Genomic DNA, 23392 nt, shown 5'->3' on the forward strand with positions numbered 1-23392 from the left:
GAGTATTAACACAGCTTTCCTCCTGTATTGTTAGAAACATAAAGATGGAATTTCTGTTCCCAATTTCCAATAAAAAAGACAGTAAATCTGATTGCTCCATTGTCGATTCGTTGACCTTCTGCAATGACGATTTGGTCGGTAAGTACACTGGAATTATTGGAATATTCCACTGTTTACATTGATGATAAATTAAGCTGATTTGAATTAGTTTCCTAAGCTGGCTTTGCATCTGTAACCTGATCCTGGTGGAATCAAAGCTTATTTCTGAAATATTCTGAACTTGAGAAGTTTCAGTTAGATGTCTAGTTTCTTCCTTGTTGCACTCTTACGGCTGTGATCAGGCACAATCAACCTAAAACAAATTATTCTACAGTTTAAAGCTTAATTCAAGACAAATTCTTCCTGAATAAGCAAAATGGCTATTTTTCTAACTTCAGGTGCTAATGATGAAGTTGGTGAGTAGTTATTATTGAGTACAGATCACGAGTGCTTTTCAGATTTGATATCCCAGCACCTCTGAATGGCAAGCAGACATATCACTGTCTATATAATAGTAATTAAAATTATTTACTCTGTTTAACTTTTAACAAATGTTTCTGCACAGCAATCATTAAACCTTTTGGATTACCGCAGCTGCTAAATATTTTGTCATTACACAGCTTCCAAAACTTCCATGCAGGGCTCAATATACCTGTGGAGCTGGAGTCAAACTTTAAAAAGATGGAACAAGCGCAGTACAAAAGTGAAAGCAGTGATTCTGAGACAGGTGGAATGGTCAAATACAGATGAAGTTTATATCGCACTCACTGCTTGTCCAGGTTAGTGCAACCTACTCCCTGGGAGTAATAAGACACCGATAAGCTCTGTAATAAAAACCAGGGGGTTGCATTTTACATGCTGCCACAGGTGTATTTTCAGCAGGAGGGCACACACAATAGGGTGGCTGCTCACCCCCATAATAAGGGAGGGGTGGCTGGGCTCTGAAGTCAGCAACCTGTCTGCCATTACACACTGATAATACACAGCTCAGGCCATAAAACATTTGGGGGTGAATTTTCACCATGGGAATGGTAGAGGGCAAGGGGCGGACCATGGGAAGGTCCATTTGACCTCTGGTGGAATTTTCCAGTTTTGGAGTGAGCGTGGCCAGAAAATTCCACCTTAGAGTGCGCAACTGGGCAGGAGCGGGCAGCTTGATTGAGTTTTTTTTGAATGCAGCAGAATGGGAGGAATTGTTTGATCTTCCTGCCCCCTCCACACCCACTCCTCCTGAGATTGAAACCATCCCCCCCACTCTCACCCATTCCCTTTCCTGCTGAAACTCTCCCTGCCCAACACGTACCGGATCCCTGGGCCTTTTTACACCATTGTTTCTGTTTCTTCTCCCAGGGTATCCCAAAAAAGTCTCTTGTATGACACAATTGAACAGGAACTACCTTGAATGATAGTGAAGTTTTAATTAGATAAGAAACTGCATTTTACCAAATTACCTTACAAACCTAAATTATATATACTCACAGCACAATATATCAAAGTGCTTCTTCGCAAGATGTTCTCCCCCACCCCCGCCCAAAGTACAGTGAGTATTATGTAGTCAAAATGTTAGTGGTATATAAGTGCATTACTATCTGGATTTGCTGGTGTTTTAGCTATTCCACATTCACTATATTAACATTACCGCTTAGAAGCAGCCTTGGGAATGTTACTGGAACTTCTGTGACGTCACAGATGAGCTGTAGGCACACCACTATAACACTGTTCACAGAGCCCTATGCTGTGTTAAAGTCTTGAATAGGGCAGACTGTTTTTTGTACTACATACAACAGAATGAAAGATCTCCCCATCCAGTGGAAGAGTTAGTTCCTGGTGCTTACGAGTTACAGTGCAAGGCACCAGAAGCCGTGGAAGTCTAGTCTGGAGACAACTTTGTTATTAACCCTTGGCTGTCTGCGATTGGAATTATCAGGTAGATGTTTGACATCTCATTGACCTGTAACAATGCAGCAGTTCCTCACAGCTGGGCTGGTGTGTTAGCCTTGATTTTTTTTTCAGCTGAAGCCTTGGAGTGGGACTTGAACCTGGTGAGTTGAAAGTGAAAGTTCTACCAACTGAGTCACAGCTGGCTCCAAAGATGAAATGATGTGGAGATGCTGGTGTTGGACTGGGGTAAACACGGTAAGAGGACTTTAACCTGGGGTTGTGAGACTTCTTACTGTGTTTACCAAGGATGAAAGTCAGGATTGTCACCTCAGAACAAGCATGGTGCTCTGGTCAAATCAAACCAATTCTGCCAGTGAAGCTATGGGAAAGAGATGCACATTTTGGAAAACATTGCAGTGATGGTCCAAGCGGGATAAATAAGCAATCATCTGATTATTTTTGTTGAGTGATGTATTGTCCAACCAAGACACAGGAAGAATTTCTCTGCTCTCCTTCGAGTGGTTCCCCCTGTACTACACTGGCATCAGATTAGATTATGTGCTCAAAGCTCTGAGATGGGGCTTCAATTCTTAATCCCTGATTTAACGGTTAGACTGCTACTACATAGCCAATGGGATTGAAACTCTTTGAAAAGTCATCAGTTCTCTGCCTTGTCTAAGATCTCCCTGAACTGCTGGAGGATTTTATTTTGAGACAGAGAATGGAGTTCTTTTTTAAAACTGGTCTGGGGCAGAAAGGGCCAGGCAAGCTGCTTTCTCTTAAAAATAAATCAACAATATCTTGCGGTGATTTCTTCAAAGGGATTGATATTGAGAAGCTTGCCAATCCTCCTTTTTTTTATTCATTCATGGGATTGGGCATCGCTCAATGTTTATTTCCCATCCCTAGTTGCCCTTGAGAAGGTGGTGGTGAGCTGACCTCTTGAACTGCTGCAGTCCTTGTGCTGTGAGTTGACCCACAGTGCCATGAAGTGGCGGGGGTGGAATTCCAGGATTTTGACCCAGCAACCACAAAGGAATGGCGATATATTTTCAAGTCAGGATGGTGAATGGGAACTTGCAGGTGGTGGTGTTCCATGTATCTGCAACCCTTGTCCTTCTATTGTTAAGATTCTAAGGATCTTTGGTGAATTGCTGCAGTGCATCTTGTAGATAGTTCACACAGCTGCTACTGAGCGTTGGTAGCAGAGGGAGTGGATGTTTATAGATGTGGTGCTAATCAAGCGAGTTGCTCTGTCCTGAATGATGGCAAGTTTCTTGAGTGTTGTTGGAGCTGCACCCATCCGGGCAAGTGGAGAATATTCCATCCACTCCTGACTTGTGCCTTGTAGATGGTGGATAGGCTTTGGGGAGTCAGGAAGTGAGTTACTCGCTGCAGTATTCCTAGCCTCTGACCTGCTGTTGTAGCCACTGTGTTCATGTCGTTAATCCAGTTGAGTTTCTGGTCAATGGTAACCCCAAGGATGTTGACAATGGAGGATTTGGTGATGATATGTTTTGAGTGGCTGAAGATTGACGCATCATCTGTTTGGTGTCCCCTCTGATAACATGAGATTACAGGGAAAGAGGCCCTTTGGCCCATCTTGTCCGCGATGGCCATCTAGCACCAATCTATTCTAATCCCATTTTCCAGCACTTTGTCCATAACTTGCATGTAATGGCATTTCAGATGCTCATCTAAATCCTGATTAAATGTTGTGAGGATTCCTGCCTCTATCACCATTTCAGGGAATGAGTTCCAGATTTCCAACACCATTTGGTTGAAAAGGTTTTTCCTCACGTCTCCTATAAATCTCCTGCCCCTTAACCTAAATCTATGTCCCCTGGTTATTGACCCTTCTGCTGGGGGAAACGTTCCTTCTTATCCACCTTATCGATGCCCCTCATAAATTTTATACACCTCATCAGGTCTGACTTCAGCCTTCTCTACGCCAAGGAAAACAACCCCTGATTATCCAGTCTCCCTTAACAGCTGAAATGCTGCAACCCAAGTAACATCCTGGTAAATCTCCCCTGCACCTTCTGCAGTGCAATCACTTCCTTCCTGTAGTATGGCGACCAGAACAGTCGTGGCCTAACCAGTGTTTAATTCAGTTCCACCATAACTTCCCTGCCCTTATATTCAATGCCTCAGTTAATAAAGGTAAGTACGCATGTGCCTTCTGAACCACCTTATCTACCTGTCCTGCTGTTTTCAGAGATCTATGGACATGCACACCAAAGCCCCTCTGATCCTCTACTTCCTAGGGTCTGACCACTCATAGTATATTCCCTTTCCCAATAGGTGTTAATATAACAGAATGTGTATAGAATGTTTTTTTTTGTTGTACAGTAGTATCTGTTCCATGATACTGATATCAGTGTAATGGTGGATCACGTTAAGATATTGTCTTAGTTATGGTTAAGGAACACTAACCTTTTCTTTGACTTCTGTTGTCTAGTTCCATTGCTTGTCTTTACCTGATTGATCAAAAATACCAAAGACATAGTCCAAATATTAACTTGTAGATATGAAAGATTAAAGAATAAACATGTAATGTAATATGGGTGAATAGAAGAGGGAGTTTCCCCAGCAGTTTTGCAGTAATTTAACAGAGTGGATTGATTATTTCTGCAGCTGAAAACTATCTTGTGTGTGGGGATGAGAAGGGAGATGTTTGGATGTATGAGCTCGATGAGGTCGCTAATGAAGAAACAACATCCGGGAAGAAGACCTCCCCGACACAGGTAGCCCATCCTGCTGCAATATTAATGTGAAATCAATCTATTTATCATGAGTTGAGAAATTGTGTGATTCTGGTTACTGTTTTAAATGGTTTAACTATTCATCTGTACCTATTCACCATGTGTATCGTGGAATCTTAAGTAACAAGTTTTTGTGACTTCAAAATGAAATGCTATTTAATTCTCTTCTCTGCTTTCTTTGTTCTCCACATATCCCTAAAAATGCAAAACCAGATAAGTCTGCCTTCAAAATCAAACTAATTCACTCTATCAGATGTTTGCCTGCTTTCCCATGGCCTACAAAAATGCCTTTGCTTTATTCTCTTTTTTCAATAGTTGCCAATGGTTACATTCTCACTGTTCCCAGTGGTGTGGGAGAGACCCTGTGAAGCACAACATCCGTCTGTGGCTATGATAATTAGTCCTTGTATTCTACCTATCTCTAGAAGGAACACACACAAAAAAATTCATGTTTCCCAGTTATTCAAATTTGTATTCCAACCAATATGTTTCACTGTTATTTTTGTTCTTTACAATCTCAGATAAATTCCTATATATTTTTCTCAAGCCAGGAGAGAAAAAGGCAATCTGTTATCTGGCCGGATAGAACATCTTAGTTCACAAGGGTGGCTTAAGACTTGCGCGTCGTCTGTTCAGTGCCCCCTCTGATAACATAAAGTTCCAAAACACCACATGAAGAAAGGCTTACTCACTCAACCACACTCATTTGGCTCTTCCTAACTGGAATACGGCTTCACTACTATTTATTAAATGCTGAAACATGTTAATTGTTTTCTTGCAAACATTCCCACAGAGCAATGCTTCATTCTTGTATGTATATGTCTATGTATATGTCTATGTATATGTCTATGTATCTAAGGAAGGATGTGCTGGCCTTGTGAAGCTCCTCTGGATCCTTTCCAAGAATGATCCCTGGAATGAAGAGCTCGTTGTATGAGGAATGGTTGAGGACTCTAGGTCTGCGCTTGTGGGAGTTTAGAATGATGAGGGGGAAATCTTATTGAGACTTAGAGGATACTGTGAGGCCTGCATAGAGTGGGTGTGGAGAGGATGTTTTCACTGAGGAAAAATTAGAACCAGCAGGCACAACCTCAGGCTAAAGGGACGATCCTTTAAAACAGAGATGAGGAGGAATTTCTTCAGCCAGAGAGGGATGAATCTGTGGAACTCTCTGCCGCAGAAGGCTGTGGAGGCCAGGTCATTGAGTGTCTTTAAGACAGAGATAAGATAGGCTCTTGATCAATAAGGGGATCGGGGTTATGGGGAAAAGGCAAGAGAACAGGGATGAGAAAAATATCGCCACAATTGAATGGTGGAGCAGACTTAATGGGCCGAGTGGCCTAATTCTGCACCAATGTCTTAAGGTCTTATGTCATGGATTTTGAAAATAAGAGTACTTAATTTTTAAAAAAGGCACGTGTTTTAATTTCTGATTTTGAGTTGTTTACCCTGGGAATAGGGCAAGGGAAATGAAGTGTTTTCTTCACAAAACCTTTTTCTATTCACTATTTCTACTGTGTGAATGTTTAGTTAGGAGTTTGACTTTTCAGCGTGTCATGGGTCAGTCTGTTTGCAATGGCTTTAAGTAAGGATGGATGGGGAAAGCATTTTTGATTTGATTTATTATTGTCACATGTATTGGTATGCAGTGAAAAGTATTGCTTTGTCTGTAGAGCACGCAAGAAGCATACAATTCATGGAGTACGTTGGGGGAAGGAAGGGAGAGGGTGCAGAATATTGTCTTAAAGTCACAGCTAGGGTGTAGAGAAAGATCAGGAAGTTTAAATAGAGTTAAGTTATAGGAGCATAGAAGAAGAGTAAAAGATAGAATTAGAGGTTACACTGGGGACAACTTGCAAGAAGTTTCCTCGCTCTGGCATTTTTTAAAAATGGATTTATGGATCAATCTAGCTTCACTGTAAAGCATTGAATGATTATATACCTTCATTGGAATGCACAGCATTCATTTATCTGAGGACATGGCATCTGTAATCAGAAACTATTAAAGAGCAGATGGTAGTTAAATTTGTTTGCTCACTTTGTTCACATTCTTGTGCATTTACAGATTCTGAAGTGGCCAGCCATAGAAGCACAAGGGGAAATAATTGAAGGAACGTTGATAAATAATGTAACCACAGACCCAGAATTTAAATACCTTGTAGCAGTGACAGACAAAAACATCATTGTTATTTGGAAAAGAACATAGCGTTTTCAGCAAGGGAGCAGAACAACTGGAGTTACCTCAACTTCAAGTGGTATGAGTGACGCTGTATAGCATTCTAGTGTTATATTTCGAGAAGTACTGCATTTTAAATCGAGAATCCTAAACCCCTCCTGAATGGGAAATGTGCCTTTTGAAGAAGATGGACAAAAATGGAAGAACCAATGCGTGCTGCGCACAGTTAAGATATAGTTGTTTTTTTTTTAGCTCTGATGAAGTCACCCAGACTGGGAAATTTTAACTCTATTCTCACTCCACAGATGCTGTCAGGCTTGCTGAGATTTTCCAGCATTTTCTAAGTTGTTTCATATTCCAGAATCTGCAGTAATTTGCTTTCATAATAAACAGAGGTATTGATCGCGTAAAATGCACAACTCATCATTTCACTATTAGTGTGTTATGTGCGACTTGCATCCTATTTCCTGGTCTGTTCCTACACGCTGTTAGTAAGTATATCCTCATATAAATTAGGAATTTGACTTGAGGTTTTTTTAATATGCTCTTGCACCCCACGTGTGAACAATTAGATGCCACTGGTTGTTGCTGGATTAGTTTTATATGTACGTTAGAAATTATTGCGATTAATGTATTTCTTTAAAAATTCACACATTTGCTTGCATGACATGGCGATGTGTTGATTGTAACTCAGAATTTCTTTCAAGTGACCACAATGTAAACTTCCTTCACCGTATAATAGTTAAACTAATCTGAGGCAGTGTTTACTTATGAAAGTTGAATGTTGTGGTTTTAAAGAGATAAAGCCCCTGCTTAGTAACAGAATATTATCTGCATACATAAAATGCACCCCAATGATCTGAAATATTATCCACATGACTACTGAGTCTTGCAAGATTTGCCACTAAATTATAAAAGAAAAGCTGTGGAAGAAAGCAGATACTGTGCCTCTGGTATTGATTTTAACTTTGTAGCTTCATGTTATTTTTACATTATAGTTTTAATCATTGGAAACAAAGCAATCAGTGGCAGAGGTGATCAAAACTAGATGTCAATAGATATAAAATAAATCCATTCAGGAGAAACATCTTTTCTCCAGGACTGGTTAGAATATGGAATTCACTATCACAAAGCATTGTCCTTCGTCCTATGCCCAAAGGCAGGTTCAACCAACTCACAGTGCCAGGGTAGGGCAAGGAGACAGTCTGTCTCTCTCTGTCTCTGTCTCTCCCTCTCAAAGAGTTTGGGTTGCCGTGGCAATGTAAACTTGTACATGCATGTTGTAGCCCAGAGCTATCGATATCTCTTTCCATCACATAGCTGAGCAGGAATCACTCCCACTTTTACTGATTGCCACTGGCGTATGTTGTAAAAGTTTACTAGTTGGTACTCGACCTGTTTGGATGCACCTTCCTTGGTCATCGAGTCCAGGAATGAGACTTGAACCCAAAGCTTCTGGCTTACGCTCAACCACGCAACCATTTGTGCAACAAATCCCCACGAAGAATATCTGAGGCAAACTGAAGAGATCATTTAGAGAGAAGTTCAACAAACATATGAGGGAAAAGCGATTGGGAGGATAAATTAATAGGGTTAGATGAAGTAGAGTGGGAGAAGGCATGTGTGAAGTATAAACAGTCATGCTGCTGACCAAGTGGCCTCTTACTGAGCAGAAAAGACTGATTAGAATGGTTCCAGGGATGAGGGACTTCATTCATGTGGATAGGTTGGAGAAGCTGGGGTTATTCTTAAAGAGAAGGTTGAGAGGAGGCTCGAAAGTGTTCAAAATCATGAAGGGTCTCGACAGCGTGGGTAGGGAGAAAACATACCTATTGGGAAAAGGGTGTTGAACCAGTAGACATGACTTTGGGTGAATAGCAGAAAAAGAAAAGGTGACATTACGCAGCAAATGGAATGCTCTGCTTTGGAGGCAAATTCAATCATGGCTTTTAGAAGGAAATTGGATAATTATCTGAAAAGGAAACATTTGCAGGGTTACGTGAAAAGGGGAGGGAGTGGGACCAGCTAAACTGCAGGAGTTGAAGGGACATGATGGGCTGAATGGGCTTTTTCTGCTCTGTAATCACTACCATCTTCTCCGCACCCTCTCCAATATCTTCACATCCTTTCTAAAGTGTGGTGCCTAGAATTGGGTACAATACTTTAGTTGAATTTTAAAACGGTTCATCATAACTTCCTGGCTTTTGAACTTTGTCACTATTTCTAAAACCTAGGATCCCATATGCCTCATTAACTACTTTCTCAACTAGCCCTTCCAGCTTCAACAATTTGCACACGTATACCCTCAAGAACTCTCTGCTCCAGCACTCACTTGAGGATTGCCCCCTTTATTCTGTATTGCCTCTTTCTGTGCTGTATATCCCATGTAATTCTGTTTTCCTCTATTCACTTGATGTCTCCTCCTTAGACAAAGATGATCAGGGTTTCTATGCTTCCACAAAGTGATGGAAGGTGTGGTTCACATTGGTATCAAACAATATTTACCAATAATCTGTTTGTAATGCTTAATTTGGGTTTCACTGGGACAGCTCTACTCCAGACATCATTATAGCCTTGGTCCAAACACGTACAAGAGAGCAGAGTTCCAGGGGTGAAAGTTACACCAGGGAGCATTTGACCGAGTATGGCTAGTACAGTCGAAGTCAATTGAAAAGATGGAGAAAATCTGCCATTGGCTGGCGTCATATTCAGCACAAAGGAAAAAGATTGTGGCTGTCAGTGTTTGATGATCTCAGCCCAAGGGGGTGATTACTGGAGTTGTTCAGGGCAGCCATCTTCAGTGCTTCATCAATGACCTTTCCTCCACCACCAAACATGGCAATCATTGCTGGTGATTGTAAAGTATTCACTTCCATTTGCCATGTATTGTGATGAAGCAGTCTGTGCCCTCGTACAGTGGGACCTGGACAATATTCGGACTTAGGTTGATAACTGATGAGCAAGGGTCTCACCACCCATGCCTGACAAAGATTAACATGGGAGACTATAACCATTATTCCTTTACATTCAGCAGTGTTAACATTGCTAGATCCCTCACCATCAACATCCTGGGGGAGTGGGAATACCATAACTCTCAAATTCTTCACTATCCTGACTTGGGAATATATTGCCATTTCAACGTTGTTGCTGGTATGCCATACCAACAGTGCAATGAGAGTACTTACACTGCACAGACTGCATCAGTTTAAAGAAGTAACTTGCCATAACCTTCTCAAAGGCTTTAGACCATCAGATAATAAATGTTGGCTTTAGTGACATTCAGTTAACTAATGTAAAGTCTTCTCAATGCGAAAGTGACCACATTTACTTTGCTGGACTTTGCACTGTTTGCTATTTCATTGTAAGGCAGCTGAGGCTGTGAGAGCTGCAGAGAACATGATTTAGAAAAAACATTTCTTAAAGGCATGCCAACATCACATTTTGGAGATTTCCCAAACTTTTCCACCACACAACTCTTTTGACCTCCCAGGAATACTGATAAAACCCCTTTGAAATTTTCTTCGTACGTTGAAGAGTTAAACCACAAAGAAATGATTATTACGTGCAATAGGTACAAACATACAAAAGAAATTTATGTAAGTTTTTTCCACATTTATGATAATTAAAAAGTTATCTTGTTCAACAAATACTTCTAAGTCTTAACTTTTTGTGAATTCCAGTGGGAGAAGTGATTCTGATGTTTTGCTCACAAAATTCATTTGACACTAGGAGTGCTGCTAGAATGCTGGATTCTCAATAAAGACACATGCACAAGCATGTGCGCGCGCACACACATACAAATTAACACTCAAGAAAAGCACACACGCGCATCTCACACCCTCTCTTGCAGTTTTGAGTTTGGCTGCCCTCAGTCAATATCCCTCTCGGCACCCATGGTCTCAGCCTGTCCCATTCCAAATGTGTCCTATCTTGCCTCGTCATTCAATTGCCTTTGCTCTTGTTCTTGTTTGTGAGTTTAATTATTTTTCATTCATTTGTGGGACACAAGTGCCTCTAGCTGGCCAGCATTTATTGATGTGGAGATGCCGGCGTTGGATTTATTGCCCATCCGTTGTTGCCTAAGGTCAGTTTACAGTCACAACATGGGTCTGGAGTCACATGTAGGCCAGACCAGGTGAGGACAGCAGGTTTCCTTCCCTAAAGGACATTAGTGAACCAGATGGGTTTCTGGTTCTGACCAATTTTCTGACAGTTGGTTTTGTGGTGATCAGTAGATTCTTAAGTCCAGTTTTTTTTTATTGAATTCAAATTCCACCATCTGGAGTGGGATTCAAACCCGGTTCCCAGTATGTGATTTTAGTGTACTTTTAAGAATTTTTAAAAAATAAAATCATGTTCTCTGCAGCTCTCACAGCTTCAGCTTTTTATCTTTGTTGCCGGACCAGAGAAATCCTTTCATTGCTACTTCAATGGCTTAAATGAGGTTTTGTTTATTTTTATTCTGGGATCTTTTATGACGTTGCATTGTTAAGAAGCAGAATGATTGACAGGTCTGGTGACAGGAGCTCCTTTTTAATTTTGATCTGCTGTTTAGAAAGCGGGGTGACTATCTGACTGAAAAATAGTGTTTCTGTCTTTCCCTGGTATTAAATTCTGCTGTTAGTTGGAAGCAGGTTCCTGGCCTTCCAGGAGTAAAAAATCTACTGTTGGTGGTTGGCTTGCCTAGAGTCTAGTCTCTCCCTGGTGTTTGGGAAGTTGTCCAAGTTTGGCTGTCTGTGTATCAAAAGAGCTGCAGCATTCAACCAAAGGACTTAAGCACAGCATTACGTGAGTATTTGTAGTTTTGTGATAAGCCTGTAGAACGGGTTTTGTTTATGGAATGTTTGTTTGATTGGGACATTTCCTATATTCGTTAAGGGTTATACAAGATCATGGTTTTTTGTGTGTCAATTATTGGTAAAAGTTATTGCTAATTTTCTTCCTATACATGTTGATGTATTTTTAAATAAACTTTGTTTGATTTCAGCTCCTTAGTGGGACATTTAGTTTTTATTAGAGTCACAAACAGGCTTACATTGACACTGCAATAAAGCTACTGTGAAAATCCCCTAGTCGCTACACTCCGGTGTGTGTTTGGGGGAGGGGGAATTTAGAATGGCCAGTACACCTAATCAGCACGTCTTTCGGACAGTGGGAGGAAAAGCTGGCGAAAAGCTGCAGCATGCGACGGTGCAGAGGGACCTCGGGGTCCTTGTGCATGAGTCGCAAAAACCCAGCCTGCAGGTGCAGCAGGTGGTCAGGAAGGCAAATGGGATGCTGGCCTTCATAGCGAGGGAGATTGAATATAAAAGTAGGGAGGTCTTGCTGCAGCTGTATAGGGCATTGGTGAGGCCGCAGCTGGAGTACTGTGTGCAGTTTTGGTTGCCGCACTTACGCAAGGATATTTTGGCCTTGGAGGGAGTGCAGAGGAGGTTTACTAGGCTGATTCCGGAGTTGAGGGGGTTGAACTATGAGGAGAGGCTGAATAAACTAGGCTTGTACTCGTTACAGTTTAGAAGAATGAGGGGAGATCTCATTGAGACGTATAAGATGTTGAATGGGATGGATAGGATAGAGGTGGAGAGGCTCTTCCCACTCAGAAAGGACAGTAGGACTAGAGGGCACAGCCTCAGGATAAAGGGGGGGGGCGGTTTAGAACGGAGTTGAGGAGGAACTTCTTCACTCAAAGGGTGGTGAATCTCTGGAATTCTCTGCCCGTTGAAGTGGTGGAGGCTGCCTCGCTAAATATTTTTAAGACGCAGGTTGATAGGTTTTTGATAGGCAAGGGGATTAAGGGTTATGGGGAGAGGGCGGGAATGTGGAACTGAGCCACGACAGATCAGCCATGATCTTACTGAATGGCGGGGCAGGCTCGAGGGGCTAGATGGCCTACTCCTGCTCCTATTTTTTATGTTCTTATGTTCTTAAACCGGAACACCCGGAAGAAACCCATGCAGACGGGAAGAACATGCAAACTCCACACGGACAGTGACCCAAGCCGGGAATTGAATCTGGGTCCCTAACGTTGTGAGGCAACAGTGCTAACCACTGTGCTGCCATTTGAGTTGTACCTGAAGAGAAATATCTCATGCTCACCATAGCCAAATTCAAAACTTATGATCCAGGCAGACTTCATAGAACATTTTGGAGTTTCTGACCTGAATTATAACAAGAATTTTAGCTGAATAGTCCAGCAATAATGCCATTTGGTCATTGCCTTCCCTAAGTGATGGTAAAATACTGGTTGGCTTCTCATTGCTTTCTCCTGGATGGTGTTTGCGATCAGCAATTCATTGGCACCCGATCCACTACATCCAACAACCATACTCTCCACCACTGATGCTCAGGTAGCAGCTGTGTGTACCATCTACAGGACGTAGGGTTATGAGGAAAAATTGAACAAATTGGGGCTGTTTTCCCTTGAAAGACGTCGACTGAGGGGGGATCTAATAGAGGTATATAAGATTATGAAGGGTATAGATAGAGTAAACAGAGGTAAGCTATTTCCTATGTTAGAGACACACAGTACGAGGGGCCATGGGCTTAAGGTGAGCGGGGAGAGGTACAACACAGATATTAGAGGGAGGTTTTTCACACAGAGGGTAGTGGGGGTATGGAATGCTCTGCCAAGTAAGGTGGTGGAGGCAAGCACGCTGGAGTTGTTTAACTTAGACAGGCACATGAGTGGGTTGGAGATGGGTGGATATAGGAGATTGTTTTAAATAAGGTTCATTAGCGTTGGGGCGTCCCTGGTGAGGTAAATGGATATGGTATGATAATTTTTTTTTCTCTTTTCATTCACAGGTTTTAAGTCGGTCCGCCTTGTTGTCCAACGAGGGGCATACACGCGATGGGTCGTACTTGAGCTGCTCTTGTTGTTCGAGATTGGCCTAGTGCTTCATGTCGTTAGTGTGTGCTTAGACTGGACCAGATGCTGGCAACATGACAGCTCAGTGACTATCACTGTTTGCTGTGCAGACACATACATGGATTTGGGCCAGTGTCTGCGGGAGTTTGCGCATTCTCCCCGTGTTTGCGTGGGTTTTCTCTGGGTGCTCCAGTTTCCTCCCACACCCCAAAGATGTGCTATTAGGCTGATTGGAAGTAATAAATTGTCCCTAAATTAGTTTCCCTCAATGTGGATGGCCATAAAACAATAGATAAGGGTCATGGGTGGAGGGGGGGGACTGGTAGTGTTAAAATGGCGGCGTGGGCTCGTTGGGCCGAAGGGCCTGTTTCCCGGGCCGTTTTTGTTCTTTGTTCTTTAACACATCAAGACTCCTTCAACAGCACCTTCCAAACCCACAACCTCTACCACCTAGCGTATAAGGGCAGTAGAGGTATAGGAATACCATTACCTGTAAATTCTCCTCCAAGTCCCTCACCATCCTTGTCAATATATCACGATTTCTTCCCTATCACTGGTCAAAAGCCTGGAACTTCCTCTCGAACAGCACTGTTGATTTACTTATACCACATAGATTGCAGTGGTTGAAGAAGGCAGCTCACTTTCACAAGGGCAACAAATGCTGGCTTAGCCAGCAATGTCAATGTTCTGTGAAAGGTTTGATTTTAAAAATCCACACCAGTTTTGTGTAAGGGAATGTGACTTAGTAACTGCTTGAATTCTCCTGAATTGAACCTTCTCCATTTCAGTTGGTCACCACCCAAGGTCTCCCATGAATCATTGGTGATGTTTGATCTCTTCAGCAATGCTTTGAGTACACCCCTACAAATGTTTCCGCTGTCCTTTTGGCAGTCTGCCACTGTGTTATGGTTCGTGCTTCAGGAGTCTGGCACATGAACACTATGTACTGCCCAGTGGAACTGATTGACTGATTAGCTGTGCCTCATTGCCAGGGACATTGGTTTGAATGAGAACACTGCTGTTGGACCACCTTCCTTGTTAACAGATTTGGTGGATTTTGTGAAGTGACCACTGCCAGTACGTCTCTCGTGCTTTGAGGTGCCTGTGGTATGTTGTTCAGGTCTCTGAAGCACGGGGATCACTGCTGCCCTGGTTAATTTCAGTCTTAGGGCTTGCCCCTCACATACTCTTTTAGTTAACCAAAAGCTGATCGGACACATTGGAGGCGATGGTGAATTTTGTTGCCTGCCACCTCCAAGGGAAGGCTCTCAAGATATGCAGCCTTCAATCAATTAAAACCAAACACATGCTTAACTGCAGACAGCTACTATTGGAATAGGAATTCAGAGCAGAAGTAGGCGAATTCATCCTTTTGAGTCTGCTCTGCCATTCAACTAGATCATGGCTGATCTCTCCCTGGTCTCAAATCCACCTCCCTACCTGTTCCCCATATCAATATATCAGCTTTTGAAATCATTCAACGATTGAGACTCCATTGCTCTATGGGGCAGTAATTCACCACCCTCTGTGAGTAGTTCCTCATCTCAGTTTTAAATCTACTGCCTCTCAACCTATACCTGTGACCTCTTGTTCTAAACTGTCCCACAACATTTGGTCTACATTTACTTTATCAACCTCTTTTAAAATGTTATATACCTGGATCAGATTAAGCTTTATTATTTACACCTGAGAGAAAAGGCAAAGGATGTTGGTGAGGCCACACCTAGAGTGTGGTGTGCAATTTTGGTGTCCTTATCTGAGGAAGCATGTTCTTGCTACAGAGGGAGCACAGAAAGGTTTACCAGCTGATTCCTGGGATGGCAGGTCTGTCACTTGAGGACAGTCTAAATTGGTTAGGATTATATTCACTGGAGTTTAGAAGAGTGAGGAGGGATCTCACAGAAACTTGTAAAGTTTTAACAGGGTTAGACAGGATAGATTTAGAAAGAATGTTCCTGATGGTTCCAAAACTGGAGGTCATAGTTTGAGGATAAGGGGTAAACATTTTAGAACTGAGGTGAGGAGAAATTTCTTCACCCAGAGGGTGGTGAATGTGTGGAATTCACTACTACAGAATGTAGTTGAGGCCAAAATGTTGTCCGATTTCAAGAAGAAATTAGGTATAGCTCTTGAAGCCACATGGATCAAGGGATATTGGGGGTTGGGGGGGGGGGGGGTGGTGAAATCAGTATATTGAATTTGATGATCAGCCATGATCAAGATGAATGACGGAGCAGATGCTAAGGGCCAAATGGCCTATTCCTGCTTCTTATTTCTCTGTTTCATTATGAGCTACTGTGAGGATGTGATTTTTAACCCTATTGCTTAGGTTCAGAAGCTCAAGATGCATGTTATTTGTCATTTTTTTGCAGTTCAAAAATTGAATGTCTCTTTTAAAAACATGGTATTGGGATACAGTAAAAAGTATTGTTTCTTGCACGCTATACAGACAAAAGCATACTGTTCATAGAATAGATAGGAGAGGCAGTGGCGTAGTGGTATTGTCACTGGACTAGTAACCTGGAGATCTGAGACCAGATGTGGGGACCTGGGTTCTGATCTGACCATGGCAATTGGTGAAATGTGATTGGTGGGCAGCACCCTGGTTAGCACTGCTGCCTCACAGTGCCAGGGACCCAAGTTCAATCTGGACTTGGGTGACGGCCTGCATGTAGTTTGCATATTCTCCCCGTGTCTTTGTGGGTTTCCTCTTGATGCTCTGGGTTCCTCCCAGAAAGATGTGCGGGTTAGGTGTATTGGCCATGCTAAATTGTCTCCAGATCTGGTCTCAGATCTCCAGGTTACTAATCCAGTGACAATACCACTACGCCACTGCCTCTCCTATCTACTCTATGAACGGTATGCTTTTGTCTGTGTCGCATGCAAGAAACAGTACTTTTTACTGTATCCCAATACCTGACCACCTCGCACGTGCCAACATTAAATTCCATTTGCCAGTTCCTGGCCCATTCGCCCAGCCTATCTAGATCCTTCTGCAGACTCTCCACACCCTCCGCACAATTTGCCGTTCCTCCAATCTTGGTGTCATCAGCAAATTTCGACACCATACACTCGGTTCCCTCCTCCAGATCATCTATATAAATGGTAAATAGCTGAGGCCCCAGCACCGACCCCTGAGGCACTCCACTAGTCACCAACCGCCAATCCGAATAGCACCCATTGACCCCCACTCTCTGCCTCTTATTTGACAACCAATCCTCTATCCACGCTAACACCCTACCCCCAACTCCATGCCCCCTGACCTTCTGCAATAACCTCTTGTGAGGTACCTTGTCAAACGCCTTCTGAAAATCAAGAAAGACCACATCCACCAGCTCTCCTCTATCCACCGCCCTAGACACATCCTCATAGAACTCCAGTAAATTTGTCAGACACGACTTCCCCTTAACGAAACCGTGCTGCGTCTGCTCTATCAAGCAATTCCCCTCAAGATGCCTTGCTATTTCCTCCTTGATGACGGATTCTAACATTTGACCTACAACAGACATTAAACTAACCAGCCTATAATTCCCCGCCTTTTGCCTGGCACCCTTCTTAAACAACGGCGTAACATTAGCCGCTTTCCAATCTTCCAGCACTTCCCCGGAATCCAGCGACGTCTGGAAAATAACCACCAAGGCATCCACTATCACCTCTGCCATTTCTTTCAGAACCCTCGGATGCATTCCATCCGGTCCTGGCGACTTGTCCACAATCAGCCCCTCCGGTCTGTCGAGCACCGCCTCTCTAGTAACAGTAATGTCATCGAGACCCTCCAGTCCTACCACCTTTCCATCTCTAACGCCCGACAAATTATTCACGTCCTCCTCCGTGAAGACCGAAACAAAAAAGTGATTCAAGACCTCAGCCATTTCCCCATCCCCTACCACTAAGTCCCCCTTCTCATCCTCTAAGGGTCCAACGTTCACCCTAGCCAGCCTCTTCCTTTTTATATACTTATAAAAACTCTTGCTATCCTTTTTCATATTAAGCGCTAGCCCAGCTTCATAGTTTCTCCTACCCTTCTTTATCAATTTCTTTGTCAATCTTTGTTGACATTTAAACCTCTCCCAATCCTCTTCTCGCCCACTACTCTTAGCTACTCTAAACGCCTCCGCTTTTAATTTAACACTTTCCTTCACCTCCTTCGTTATCCACGGCTTATTACCTCTCCTCCTACTGTCCTTTTTGACCATCGGAATAAATTTTTGCTGAGCACCAAGAAAGATCTCCTTAAAGATCCTCCACTGCTCCTCAGCAGACCTACCTTCCAACGCGCTCCCCCAGTCCACATTCGCCAATTCCTCTCTCATCCTACTGTACTCCCCTCTGTTCAAACAAAGGACACGTGTCTGGGAACCCACTTTGTCCTCCTCCATCTGCACCAGAAACTCCACCATACAATGATCACTCTCCCCAAGAGGATCCTTCACCGCAAGGTCCCTGATTCTACCCGCCTCATTACATAGCACCAGATCCAAGATAGCTCACTCCCTCGTCGGCTCCAACACACACTGTTCAAGGAAACTATCCCGACAGCATTCCAAGAACTCCTCCTCGAGCCCACCGCGTCCAACATGGGTCGACCAATCAATATGCAGATTGAAATCCCCCATAACTACGGCCGTCCCATTCCTGCACGCCGCACTTATTTGCGCGTTAACAGCCCGCCTCACCTCCAGATCATTATTGGGGGGCCTATAGACGACACCCACCAGCGTCTTCCTCCCTTTGCTGTTCCTAATCTCCACCCACAACGATTCCGCTTTCTGCTCTTTGGCTCCAATATCATCCCTTGCTACCACCCTGATGCTATCCTTAATCAGCAGAGCTACGCCCCCCCCCCCCCTTTCCCTCCCGCCTATCCTTCCTAAACACTTGATACCCCTGGACATTCAGTTCCCAGTCCCTGTCACCTTGCAGCCACGTCTCTAACGGCCACCAGATCATATCCATTTGTGCCGATCTGCACCACCAGCTCATCCACTTTATTCCGAATGCTTCGCGCATTCAGATAAAGTGCCTTCATCCCAGCCTTCACCTGGACCCTATTTGCCGCAACGCCACCAACCATACTCACGCCCCCTACTCCCTTTATTATTGGAACATCCTCAGCCTCTACCCTTACCTGTACCCTCTCCTTAACTTTAGGCCTCTTAATGTCACCTACCCTCGCACCCTCCCCCCCCGCAATTAGTTTAAAGCCCTGTCTACAGTCCTCTTTACACGATTCGCCAGGACTCTGGTCCCAGCATGGTTCAGACCCACCCCATCCCGCCCGAACAGGTCCCACCTACCCCAAGAATAAACTAGGCTTGTACTCGTTAGAGTTTAGAAGAATGAGGGGAGATCTCATTGAGACGTATAAGATGATGAATGGGATGGATAGGATAGAGGTGGAGAGACTCTTCCCGCTCAGAAAGGACAGTAGGACTAGGGGGCACAGCCTCAAGATAAAGGGGGGGGCGGTTTAGAACGGAGTTGAGGAGGAACTTCTTCACTCAAAGGGTGGTGAATCTCTGGAATTCTCTGCCTGTTGAGGTGGTGGAGGCTGCCTCGCTAAATATTCTTAAGACGCGGGTTGATGAGTTTCTGATAAGAGAGGGGATTAAGGGTTATGGGGAGAGGGCGGGAATGTGGAACTGAGCCACGACAGATCAGCCATGATCTTTTTGAATGGCGGGGCAGGCTCGAAGGGCCAGATGGCCTACTCCTGCTCCTATTTCTTATGTTCTAAATCAAAGTTGTGCACTTTCACTCCATGTTTTTACGGAGACATTTTCTTTAATAAAGGCTGTTAAACAAAGACAGCATTGCCTTCAGTCTCTGATGAAAGCTAACTCTTTCTTCCCTCTTCTCAGAGGCTGCCAGACCTGCTGACTATTTGCAGTATTTTATTTTCTCATTTTGAGTTGGTCATCTGCCTCATGTTCTCGCTACATCAATTTTTAAACTGCAAAAAAAAGACAAATAACATGCATCTTGAGCTTCTGAACCTAAGCAGTAAGGTTAAAAAAAATCACATCTTCAGAGTGGAGACTGGTAGGGTAAATACGTGAGGTTTACTGGGACAGGGCCTGGGTGAGATTGTTGTCAGTGCAGGCACTATGGGCCAAATGGCCTCTTTCTGCACTGTAAGGATTCTAGCAGAAAAGGAGAGAGTGCAGAATGCAGTGTTACAGTCATAGCTAGGGTGCAGAGAAAGATCAGTTTAATAATATGATAGGTCCATTCAAAAGTCTGATGGCAGCAGGGAAGAAGCTGAAATATTGAGCTGAGTGTGAGGAAGGGGGAGATTCTTATTCTGCTCTGTGCAAGTTTCGCTTCAGTGAAACATAAAATTGAGGCATGGTGACGTCTCCAGTTTCTAACGGCGGTGGATAATGTCTTTCTTCCGATTGGTGTGGATGTTAATATTTAAATGACAGGCTGGAATAGGCCAATGGAAGGGTAAGTGGGGGATAGTTGTTTGTCTGTCTCTGGTGAGTTACTGCATTGACTGGAGCAACCTCTTGCTATAAGCAGTGCACAGACATGGATCACACTGAGTGCTGCGGGACTCAACACAGAGGGCAACAGTGCCTGGGAAGCAAGCGGTCAATGTTTTTGTTCATGGACTAAACAAGAGAGGAAAGTGGAGGGGGAAGGAGAGAGAGAGCTGCGTGCAGCCTGTAGGCTTTAAATTATAAAATAAAACCCTCCCAAGGTGGTGGTGAGGGGGGAAGAAGAGGGACAAGGATGGCCAGTTTACCAGGAAGTCGAGCAGTGGCGCTGACCGTGTGGTGTAGCAAGGCTGGAGGAGCCACACTGTATCCACTCGGATTGTATCGAGTGGCGGCTTCCCCTGGAGCCGCCAGCAAACTCAATCGGGCAGGCGGCCTCACCTTGAATAGATGGAGATCCACCTCCTCCTTATCCGGTTACTCCGAACTGAGCAGGGAACGGTCGAAAACTGTCACCTCTTTCTACAACCAATCTGCCATAGATGCCGCAGCTGAAAAGGTCAAGATCATAACACTTCTTAATCCCCCCTTCTCCTCTCCTCTACCCCAGGTTGTGCTTATACTGGGGTGGGGGAATTTGACTGGTGTAGTGACTAAATAACAGTTCACACGTGAAACAATGAAGCTTCAATTAGTAAATACTGCACTGATTTTAAGCCTTGTTGTTTATTAATGCTACATTTATTACAAGGCAACAGTTGTTTAGGTAAAATTAAGTACTGGTTATGTAAACAGTTTTGAAAATCTGCAAATAATTTGTTAGAGTGATATCTAAGTTGGTTTGACCTTCTAATGAATGCTATTGTGACTGTCTCCCCTCCCCCACCCTGTTTACTACATTTAATGCCTTGACAATTTGTTCATATTTTCCAATTGTCATTCCCGAGAATCTATTAACCAAACTAACCGCCCCCCCCCCACCCCTCACCATTTCTTTCCTGGCTATGTAGTCAGTCTTTTTTTAACAAAGGGGTGGAGTGTTTGAGTGTATTTTTAACTTAACTGTTTGAACTAACTGGAGCCTCGTTTGTTGGAGGCTCTGCTAGCGACTGATGTTTATTTCCATATCCAACTGTGGTGGGATCTCTGACTTTCAGATTGCCCTTGTACAGCACTTATGTAAAATCTGCCGGGAAAGTGGTTGGGGCGGGGGGGGAGAAAGCCCCCCCCCCCCCCCCGTGCACAGAATGATAAAAACATAATGTTTGCCCAAGACATTGTATGAATTGCTTGAAGCAATCGTTGACAATATTAATTGATTCCAGTTATAACACATAGGGGGCTCGGAGAGCTGGCCATTTTCTCCATTTGTATTTTTTAAATTGTCTTTTTTTCTCTCTCTCCTTTTTTTGGGATTCCCTTTGTACCATGCATTTAGACTGGGCAAGAGACTGTTAGTGCCTCTACATCTGACCACTAGGAGTAGGGGAGAGCAGCCAAAGGCTTATTTTTCACCCCTCTTGATTGGACATCAGAGGGAAAAAAACAGGAACAATCTATTAGCCTGATCAGCTTTTATGGAATAAGTTGACGTCACAATAAACTTATTTTGGAACTCGTCTTTCATAGAACCCTCGTAAAGCAGAGAGAGGCTGTTCGACCCATCAGGTCTGCACCGACTCTCTGACTGAGCATCCCACCCCAGGCCCTATCTTTGTAACCCCATGTGTTTATCCTGCTAATCCCCCTAATCTACACACCTTGAGAAACAAAGGGGCAGTTTAGCATGGCCATTGCACCTGACCTGCTCACCTTTGGACTGTGGGAGGAAACTGGAGCACCTGGAGGAAACCCACGCAGAGAGAACGTGAAAACTCCGTATAATGACCTGAGGCTGGAATTGAACTCAGGTCCCTGGCATTGTGAGGCAGCAGTCTTAACCACTGTGCGACCATGCCATTACCCCTTTAAAGAAGCTGAAAACTGACATTAATTTTAATTTAAATTTAGAGCTCTGATAAAGGGTCATCCAGACTTTCTGGATGACCATAAAGTCATCACTTTGAGCTCTGTCCTCTCTCCTAGATGCTATCAAACCTGCTGGGGTTTTCCAGCACTTTCTGGTTTTATTTCCAATTCCAGCGTCCATGGTAATTTGCTTTTATCATTTTAATTTGTTTGATTTCTTTTCTCTCTGGCGCCCAACCACTACCTAATGAGAAAGTTACCATGTGTCATTCATACAGTGCCTCATTTCCCAAACTAGTTTGATATTTTCTTTCAGTGCTGGCAAGAGAAATCAATTTCAGTCACATTTATTTTAGTAGGAGATGCTTTATTCAGTCACATTGAAAATATAAATACATTTACTTAACAAACCTCTACCATTGAAATAAAGTTTTTTTTTTATTCATTCATGGGATATGGGCGTTGTTCGTTGGCCAACGTTTATTGCCCATCCCTAGTTACTCTTGAGAAGGTGGTGAGCTGCGTCTTGAACTTTTTGTATTTGGTTGACCCACAATGCCATTAGAGAGGGAATTCCAAGATTTTAACCTAGTGACCGTGAAGGAACAGCGATATATTTCCTAGTCAGGGTGGTGAGTGACTTGGAGGGGAATTTGTAGGTGATGGTGTTCCCATGTATCTGCTGCTCGTCCTTCTAGATGGAAGTGGTCATGGGTTTGGAAGGTGCTGTCTAAGGTTCTTTGGTGAATTGCTGCAGTGCATCTTGTAGATAGTACAGACCGCTGCTACGAGCGTCAGTGGTGAAGGGAGTGGATGTTTGTAGATATGATGCCATGTCAGGCTTCTTGAATGTTGTTGGAGCTGCTCCCATCCAGGCAAGTGGGGAGTATTCCATCACACTCCCGACTTGTGCCTTGTAGATGGTGGCTTTGGGGAGTCAGGAGGTGAGTTACTTGCTGCAGTGTTCCTAGCCTCTGATTTGCTCTTGTAGCCACTGTGTTTGTGTGGCAAGTCCAGTTGAGTTTCTGGTCAATGATAACCCCAAAGATGTTGACTGTGGAAGATTCAGTGATTGTAATTCCTTTGAATGTCAAGGAGTGGTGGTTAAATTGTCTCTTATTGGTGATGGTCATTGCCTGGCATTCGTGTGGCACGAATATTACTTGCCACTTGTCAGCCCAAGCCTGGATATTGGATTTAAACATGGGCAAATAGTGCTGAACATTGCGCAATCATCGGTGAACACCCCTCA

General features: G+C 43.6%; 2 protein-coding genes across 3 annotated transcripts in view; both read left to right on the forward strand.

Moving 5' to 3' along the window:
* The window catches only part of lrwd1 (leucine-rich repeats and WD repeat domain containing 1), a 38119-nt gene extending 26362 nt beyond the window's left edge, over positions 1-11757 (forward strand). For both annotated transcript variants that reach the window (XM_080210793.1, XM_080210794.1), the window contains 4 exons: positions 35-138; positions 660-818; positions 4558-4667; positions 6751-11757. In XM_080210793.1, coding sequence (XP_080066919.1) covers positions 35-138; positions 660-818; positions 4558-4667; positions 6751-6891 — 514 coding nt within the window. In that variant the 3' untranslated portion in view covers positions 6892-11757. The remainder of the gene's footprint in view (positions 1-34; positions 139-659; positions 819-4557; positions 4668-6750) is intronic.
* An 8434-nt stretch (positions 11758-20191) lies between these two features.
* The window catches only part of bckdk (branched chain ketoacid dehydrogenase kinase), a 55813-nt gene continuing 52612 nt past the window's right edge, over positions 20192-23392 (forward strand). Inside the window, exon 1 of the mRNA XM_080210709.1 lies at positions 20192-20731. Within this exon, the coding sequence (XP_080066835.1) occupies positions 20468-20731 (264 nt within the window). The 5' untranslated portion in view covers positions 20192-20467. The remainder of the gene's footprint in view (positions 20732-23392) is intronic.

The sequence above is a fragment of the Carcharhinus amblyrhynchos genome, chromosome 23 (assembly GCF_965287045.1).
Source record: "Carcharhinus amblyrhynchos chromosome 23, sCarAmb.v2.hapA, whole genome shotgun sequence".
NCBI lineage: Eukaryota > Metazoa > Chordata > Chondrichthyes > Carcharhiniformes > Carcharhinidae > Carcharhinus > Carcharhinus amblyrhynchos.